At 38.8% G+C, this 9,449-nt stretch overlaps 1 protein-coding gene across 1 annotated transcript in view; it reads right to left on the bottom strand.

Moving 5' to 3' along the window:
• Positions 1–5,767: 5,767 nt before the first annotated feature.
• LOC113079629 (protein kinase C beta type-like) overlaps positions 5,768–9,449 on the bottom strand; it is an 81,395-nt gene continuing 77,713 nt past the window's right edge. The window contains exon 15 of the mRNA XM_026251875.1: positions 5,768–6,562. Coding sequence (XP_026107660.1) covers positions 6,404–6,562 — 159 coding nt within the window. The 3' untranslated portion in view covers positions 5,768–6,403. The remainder of the gene's footprint in view (positions 6,563–9,449) is intronic.

Here is a 9,449-nt window from a genome sequence, read left to right as displayed (position 1 = left end):
CTCTCTCTGTGAGAGGAGTCTAAATGAAAGGGGCAGACGGTTTGTTAGGCCCACAGGCCTGTTCTTACTGGGAGAATTCCTCTCTGCTGCGCTACTCCTGCTGTGGCCTTGTGTGCCAGCGCGCCTGAGGGAAGAGCCAGCCTGGCTCAGAGAACACACACACACACACACACCACACACACTGAGTGGGAGGACGGTGAGGGAAAGATACAGACTAAAAGAAGGAAAGAAAGGAGGTAAGGTGGGTCAGAGTTAGCTAGAAAGGGATGGAGGGAATGTGACAGAAGGTGTGGAAGAGATGGAGGGAAAACAACAGGGAAAAGGAGAGAGGACTGGGCCTTCTCTGGGGCTAGACATTGTTAATGCACTGCTTGGCAATGTAAATCCACCAGGCAAAGGAAACGTTAGATTGGGGTGAGGGGTTGCGCTTAGAATGCTAAGCATCAGTGGAGCAAGAAAGCTTCGCGACGCAAATATAGCGTACCAATACACAAATACACTAAGCTATGTTGTCTTGTAGAAATGTGTTTGATATAGGGTTGTGGTATTTCTGAATGAACACCACTACATTGCAGTGTTCAATGAAGTCAATATGGAAGCCTGTTTCTGCCTCAGAGTAAAATAAATATATACAAATATCTATTTTGACTATTTCACACATAACTCTGCCTTCGTATCTTGCGGTTGTGACTGCTTCTCAAAACTGCAATTTACATCTCACTATTTTGTACATTTCTCCAGATTGCACAAATGCTACTATTTATGGGAATTTTGACTTTATCCACCTTTTCAAAGCGGAAGTAAGCCGATTTGTGTTAATGTGTGAGACTTCCGGTTCATTAGCTGCTGTACGGATATAACAAGAAGAAGAATAACATGCAGTAAAACTGGGTGCACTACAAACCATGTGTGTTCATAATTAAGATAATAAGAAACGCCAATTTGCAATATCAAGCAGTAAATCGAGCTCTTTTGTACAGCTAAGAATAGCTAGAAGCAAATGACTCAAGAAGCCAGACCCATAAAATTTCCAAATGGCCGTGCCATTGGAAAAACAAGGTTCATATCTCACAATTTTGGCTACTTCTAGTAATCTGACAGCTACAAATTTATTCGTAAGAATTGCAAGACCGATAGTATAATTGAGATATGCAATTAAAATGTATTTCTTTTTTACTCTGAGGAAGAAATGGGATTCTCTAATTGCATGTTCCTGGTCAAACAATTCATCAGTGCACATTATTCTGAACCAAACTATTTTTTTGTTTCATAATCTTTAATCAAAATGCAATACTTGCTCTTATTCAGAAAATGATGTTCCTTTTTTGCCATTGCTGCAGGCTATTTCAGAATTGTTTTCTTGTTGAACATCCAGTTTCACTTGAAAATATGTCACATTCTGGAAGCAAAATTGCTTGCAAATGGTCAGTTCACACTGACTTTTAGACATTAAGAGAAGAACAGAGAATAATCATGGTGGCCCAGTATATACACGAGTGCTAACCTTTCTCACAAATTAATCACAGTCTGTTGGATGTCTGCTTGGATAATAAGGCCAAAAATGAAGCCCGTCTTGGAAAAACAATGCAATTCAGTTAAGTTATTATTTCCAGCTAAATAATTCAGCTTTCTGGTCAATGGTGGGCCTGAGGGAATTGTGGGAAGTGCAGAGTTGTTTTATGCAGCATAACGCTCGACATTAAAGAAACATTCAGTATGTTTTGAAGACAATAAACCAACAACGGCAAGGCAGTGTTGTCTCTTTTTTGAACACAATGAACACAGCACCTTAAAATGACAAAGAACAGAGACAAGTCGCTTTCAGGTGAGCAAGACAGAAAGAGGGATGAGAGTGCCGTCAAAGCACAGCAAAAAGGTTTTACAAACAACCAAGATCACAGACGCATAGAAGACATATGACTCCAAATATTGGTATGCAGATCACATCACACAAGAGAAAACTGGGTGAGAGAGGAGAGCGTTTGAGATCTCACGGCACCCCACACATGGATAAAACAGCTCCAGACAGAAAGAATACAGTAGACAGGAAGAAGATATATGATACAACAGAAGCACATTTCCTACCTTATGTCCATTTGCTGGTTCAAGCACACCACAGCACAGCGAAGCACACAAGCCACTACTCCAGAGTGAAGGCCACTAGATTACCTGGGCTCTCAAGAGCCAAACAGTTCAGAGAAAAATGGCACTGGGCATTGGCATGGAAACCTCAGGACTGTAGGTCAACGCAGACGTGATTCTGAATGACTAGTTTTAAATCTAGTAATTATTCTGCAGAGTTAATGGGTCTATACATCTGTCTACGGTTGCCATGGATCCATGTATAAGTGTGACGCATCATAAGATACAGTGGGGTCCAAAAGTCTGGCAGCCCACGAGCCTAGGATGCTAAATGTTATGTAACTCTAGAAATAAATAAAGTTTCAGAATTTTAAGAATGTAAACAAAAATATATATGCATTAATAAATAGTTAAATAATAACAAATCTAATTATAATGAAAAACACTATTATTTAAATAAAAAAAATCTAAATCCGGAAATAACAAAGTTTCAGAATTGTGAGTAAATAAAGAAATAATAATAACATAAAAAAATCTGGAAATAAAAATGTAATAATTATGAACATAAGTGCATTATTAATATAACTAAAATATATAAAATGACAATAGAATTTACAATATATTAAATGAACCCACCACCAACAACAACAACAACAACAAAAAAACTATTTTAAGGTCATATATTCACATATATTCTTCAAAGCGCTAAAAAGATACGGTAAAATTAGCATCGGTCATTTAGATCAGTCACCACATTCCAACACATTATTTTAAATTCCTAAACTGGCAATTGACCGTCGAAGGCATGTGGGCACAGGTGTAGCGCTGGGTACCAGGAACTGAAAAAATGTGTAAACCGTTAACATCAGAATGGATAGAACAGATCAAAGAGTGTAAAAAGAACATCCGACAAAATATTTGTCAACCTGAAGCATTGCTAAATGATAAATGAGACTAATTAGAGATGAATGATGGTCCAAAATGGTCTCAGTTGACAGGAATATCCATGCTAGCTTGCCATGCTGATGCAGGCCAGTGCCATTCTGTGCTGATTAGACACAGGTCTGTTTGACAAGATGAGATTAGCACGGATGCGCTGAGTAGCTCAGTTCACATAAACAGGCTATGATTGCACGTGGACATATAAAACAGTGGTGGAAGACAGCGGACGCAGAGAATACCAGGATGAGACGTTTGTACCTCAGCAGAGCCCATCTCAATTTTTCATACAGATATATAACAGAGATAGAGTATGAGATGCATGCTGTACCAAAAGCCCCGAAGGGAACGATAATAAAAAAGCTCTCAGGTAGGAGAGAGAGGACGAGAGACACCCTCCTTTAAATCCAAGGTGTTCTTTTGCAAGGCTTTAATTCCAATCGTGATTCTGTAATTTTGTGCGATACTAAGGCACAGAGCTTTCTATAAAGGAGCGGATTAGCGGCGAGCTGATGTCAGCGCAAGAAGAGAACAGCAGTATCAAACGCTGACCTGTTTTCAGCTGATAAGCCGCACACACTTCGTGCTAACCGACTCATTTAATTTGAGGCTGCGACATTCAGAATTAATTAACACTCTTGTGTGGAGCGCCAGACTCAACTGTGAACCGCATATATGTAAAAACAACAAGTTTGAAAGGTCTCCGAGACCCCCATGCTGATTTTTATGGCCCAATTTTCCCAATAAACGTTCGCAGCATGTCTAGTTTTCAACCACCCTTATGTATGTTCTTCCCATATGTCATTGGCTGAATGGTGGTGGAACAGGATGAAATGTTCTCATGTTAAGTGGCAGGCATGAAATATGCAGAGCTTAGCGCGGGCACGTGCTGCACACCGTCCAAGTTGGTTTTATATACGGGCGATGCTCTGAGCAAATTGACAAGACTTCCTCTGCCAAGCAGTTCAGAAACACTTATAAATAATGCTTTATGTGATCGAATAAAATGTCACATCAGGGTCTTACAATAGAAAACAGTTTTTTTTTGTGATTCCAGAGTTCATATTACTTGGATTTCAAGGTTATATACACTCAAAACTACAATGAGGGAACAACGCAAAACCAAACAAAGGCTTATTGATGTTTTATTTAAATGCATACTCGTGTTTTTTATTTATTTTTTTATTTTTTTGTGGAAAATACTTTGGCACAAGAAAAGCATTGAGGATGTATGAAGCAAAGAACAAAGAAAGGTCAAGAGCACTCGCTAAAACACTAGACTAGTCTTCAGTAATTCATGCATAAAGCTTCTATGCACATTTTATGGTATAGAAAACACACAAATCCCTCTTTTTTTTATTTTTATCTACAATACTGACCACATAAAATTCATGACATTTAAGAACATTTGACACATATTTTATTTGCTTGTATTATTTTAAGACACTTAAAAAAAAATAACATCAAAGCCCTACACTGAACTGCTTGTTATATGGTTTGGCAGAAATGACAAATGCACTTCACTTCATTTTTTTTTTTTTTTACCAAAAGTGTCTTATCCTGCAAACCACAACATATCTGGAAACCTTCACCCTTTTAGAGAGGTTATCCCTTCCCTGAAATCCTATGATGAAGATGTGATATGAAGCCCCGGTGGTTTCCAATAAAAGCCACTGGCCGCTAGTCAGCACGGATAACCGCTCCGGGAACTCTGATGTCTGAGAGGATCTGACCCGTTTCTGTGGATGTGTGGCTCTTGTGGCCTTTCCAGTTCCATTCAGTGATACGGTATCAGTTCCTCACAGGGACTTCGCTGCTGTTACCACTGACATGAACAGTGCTCGCGTTTCTAAACCGTCTGTCGTATCGGAGTCTTCAGCATGCTAGATTAGGACATACCATATTAAAGCACTGACCAGCCCATTAACACAACAACAGATAGCTTCAACGGACCCCAATTGTCGCTTATGAGCAATGTTTACACGCTTGAAATGTTTTATTTCCAAAGCTATACCGCTAATTGTGCTGCAAATTATTTGTCGTCTTTATATCCTGTTCTTCTATTCGCCTTTAAAACGCGATATTATGTTCCACACAAACATTGTGGTATTCTTTCAGGGTTTTCACTTAACAAGTTTCGGCATAATATAATGCGGCGGATTTCTATTGACAAGTTTCAAGATGGAATCATTCAAGCGAAGTGAAGCTATATCAATGCGTCCCAACTAGACTAATTTGCTCATACACAAGCTCTTCAATGAAATCCAGGGTATAATTCTGAGGTATTACCCATGGGTGACTACTCATCTCTTTGTCATTGTAAACCCCAATGATGTTGAAAAAATGCTACCTGATTGTACCCATTAAAAACATCCATATCTAACACAGGGGTCAGTAATAAATGGTTATTGATATTAGCACTTGTTCTCTCATCCTGTCTCAATCTGTAATTGCCTCAAGCAGGAGGTAGTTGATATTTAATGTGCCTGTCAAATACCCCTCGATAAAATCCGGCTGACCTTTAAGCAGAAGTCAAGGGTTAAACAAGGAAGAGCCAACGGGAATCATCACAGGAGTCATGCTTCCTGCACATGGGTGAGTGTTTGCTGATGGTGTGAAATGATCAGGCAAAAAAAATAAATAAAAGCATATCACTACCACAATCAGGCACATCCATTAAGCTCTACTGGCCCATACATACACGAAAACAAGTCAGATTTACTCATGCTTCCAAAAGAAAGAAAAACTTTGGTCGATTTCTGTTATCTACTTGTCTGTACAATGCAAGTCAGAGATTAAAGCAAGACTAGGGTTCACTACAGAGCTAACTAACGACATACGAATCGTAAAAGTTCAGGGAAAACAAAATCGTCATGCAAAAAACCATTTGAGTTCGCATTCTTTTTGAAACAGGCAAAATGGTTCGAGTATAAAATCAGTAGAATATCACCATCACAGGCTGGACAAGGAGAGCGAGGCTAGCCATTGTGCATCTCATATGCGATTCATGCACCTTTAGTGCAAATGGCTGAATCTGAACACTGGCGGTGCCCGGAACACACACACATCTGAGGAAAGTTTCGAAGAGAGCTATGCAATACACACCACATTCAGGAAAGCTGTAGAGTAAAAAATAGTATAAAGACAGCCTTTAGATTCGAACGTTCCTTGAGCATGGACACACTCAATGGGATGTAGTGAAAGGCTAATCTACGGATATCGAAGTTTCGCATGCATATGTATATAGATGGCTTAGTTTTTGTGCATGGCTGTTTATATACATACACATGCCTGTTTTATGGAGTGTATGATACATAAACGTAAGAAGGTTTGATGAAGAGGGGGTTTGATGGAGGGCTGGGTTAGTTTTAGGAGGTCGCCCTTAACTCTGGGCTTCCATGGCAGGGTATTCGGGGTTTATGAAGGAAAAGCCCTCGAACTCGTCTTGGTCGAGGTTCATGATGACCTCCTGGTCTGGAGGGGTGAGAACCGGTGGATGGCGGGTGAAAAAGCGGTCAAAGTTCTCTGCATCCCGGCCACACTGCAGGGGGGAGAGAAGAAGAAGAGAGGCATGTAATGGATGGGGGATGATGAACATGGTCAAGTAGAACGTAAAAGAGAACAAATAAAAGTATGAGAATGGATGTGAATGGAAGGGCTGTGACAGGTACTGTAGATTATTGAACAGCAGTTCTGGATACATGGATAAGCTGATGAATAGACCAGAATACTGTTTGTCCATAAAGCCTGCTGGAATAGCTTTGGGTGATTGTTTACACTCTTAAAAATAAAGGTTCCAAAAGGGAATTTTCATAGGGGTTCCATATAAGAACCTTTCTGAGTTACCCAAAGAAACTTTTAGTGGACAGTTCTTAAAGGGGTCATTGGATGCAAGATTCACTTCTGCATGTTGTGTGTACACCACCACCATATAATGATAACAATCCATCCAGTGCTTTTTTAAAATCCTGATAAATGACAACCCTTTTCTCAAATTAAGCTGTTCTTAGATTTTTGAATGTTTGATGTCACACAGACACAGGCCCCTCCCACGACTATAGATTGACACTAATGTTTCAGCATTGACCTGCCCTGAGTGAGCTGTGAACAGTCGCCATTGTTAGACACTGGAGCAGGGGTAGACAATAATGTCTCCTAAGCGATTGAGGTTTTTTTCTTGTTGGATATGATAATGATTGTCATCCCTCGGAAATGAGGGGTGGGTTGAGCAGAGCTAATTAGCATTTAAAGGGACATGCACTGAAACGGTTTGCTGTGAACAGAGCTGTTTTTGACAAAGTAAAAGGGTTGTTTTATACTACTATTGAGACATTTTTATCAAACTATATTAAAGTCTTTTTCAAGTCTTTTCAAGACCCTAAAGAATAATACCAGCTGCTTGAAAATGGCCATCTGATGACCCCTTTAAAAAATCAATTTTTTCTTAGTTTGAAAAACTACCTTTTTCAACTAAAAATAACCTTTTGTGCTATGGAAAGATTCCATATATGTTAAAGGTAATTCAAGGGATCATAAGTGCCAATAAAGAAACCTTTATTTATAAGAGTATACTCCCAAAAAAATTGAAGTCTGTCATGATTTACTCCCATTCATGTCATTCGAAAGCAAAACCTTCTTCTAAAACATCAAAAAGCACCATAAAACAAACAGAAACAGATGGTCCATACAGCTTAAAGTGCTATATTTGAAGCCATATGAGCTCTAGAGAAACAGACCCAAATTTAACTCATTATTCACAGAAAATCTTGACTTCATTGAAAACACTTGAAAATTAATGATGTCTGATTCATGTATAAATAATAATTTCAGTCAGATCTTTTATTTATTTTGAAGAAGATAGAGGAGAGAGTAGAAAACTGACAGGCTGACTGACTCAGAGATCTGTTTGCAGTGGTTAACAGCTCACTGGAGGGGAAGATTATCAGTGAATAATGACTTCAGTCTATTCATCAAGCAATCATACTGCATCCGAAGCCACATGAAAATAGTGCATGAGTTGCATATTATTCATTTTATGGTGCTTTTAGATCTTTTTTTTTTCTTCAGAGCTTCAAGATTCAGTCCCCTTTCACTGTAAAAGAGCAACCAGAACATTATTCAAAATATCTTCTAATGCATTCCACAAAAAAAGTCAAAAGTCAAAGTTTGGAACAACAAGTTGAGTAAATGATAACAGAACCAATCTAATGAAGCACACAGACCAGCATTTTTTCAATGGTCCACCAGTTGCACCAAAATGGGAATTCACATTAGCCGAATTGGAAGCTCGAAACTGGTCCTTCCATCATGGCATTGGGTGTAACTTGGAAAAATATGAATTCATGGAGGCATGTGTGAGACCTTTACACTCATACTGATACAGAAATATGTTCCAGATGTCAATGGTGTGTTAGGGTGTCATTCATGATGCTTTTGAAAACAACAACAACAGTGAAAACAATAACAACAGAATTAATGGCACCACAAACACATACGCTTCAGTTCAAATGTCAGCTTTTGAAATTCCAATGTTCTATCGCACTTCCAGTGACATTTAAATAGCTCGCTCATCATCATGGTAAGAAACAGGTAAGTCCACGCAAGCGAATCTGTAAATGAGGGTGAAATCCTTTGTACTGTTCACACGTGAGGACACCTTTACATGGAGAGCATTGATCAGTGGCAGTCCAGTACGATATCAAAACTCACCTTTTACTGCCCGTCATGCAATATTCATGAATAGGACTCAGAAGCAAAGTCAAACCCTCAGAATATTCCAAACCTGGCCAGTTCTCAACCTCTGGCCCATGATGAGGTATCTCTGCAACCTCTCCTTTGACAAACAATACAGTTGGAGCAGCAACAATGAAAGAGGAAAAACTAGCAAGTGGTGAAAATGTTATGCATATTACTGTTCAACATATGAACTATTTTAAAACAACATACTGTAGCTGCATATTTTGTGATGTACCATGGGGTTATTAGTGGAGAATCAACACCAGCACTGTAGATCAGATATGATGCGTTCAAACATATAACATACTGCACAGGACAAAATCACAAGCTTTCCACTTAACAGGAGTTCATCGTTTCCACCAATCAGAGTGAAGACCTTCTGTAAGTCTATTGTATATAGGGTTCTGCTTCTAATGAGCACAATGGGTGGGCAATCAACGTTGGGTCCATTCACTACAACTCCTTCAGAATGAAAGAAATTTACTTGCACAAAACTGGTCACAATATACTATTTTTTCCCCCATTTCCACATATTTTCAGCATTACAGCTTTACATTTAGAGAACTTAAAAATTTTTACAAAAAAAGAAAAAGAAAATTAAATAATGGACCTATGCAACAGAAAGTTAAACAGTTGATTAATTCCACGTGGTAGCACTTAAACTAATGTGAATAAATCATAATCTAGAATGA

This window comes from Carassius auratus, unplaced genomic scaffold (genome assembly GCF_003368295.1).
Source record: "Carassius auratus strain Wakin unplaced genomic scaffold, ASM336829v1 scaf_tig00028800, whole genome shotgun sequence".
Lineage (NCBI taxonomy): Eukaryota > Metazoa > Chordata > Actinopteri > Cypriniformes > Cyprinidae > Carassius > Carassius auratus.
The sequence above is the reverse complement of the archived record's forward strand: the minus strand, read 5'-3'. Positions and strand labels throughout refer to the sequence as shown.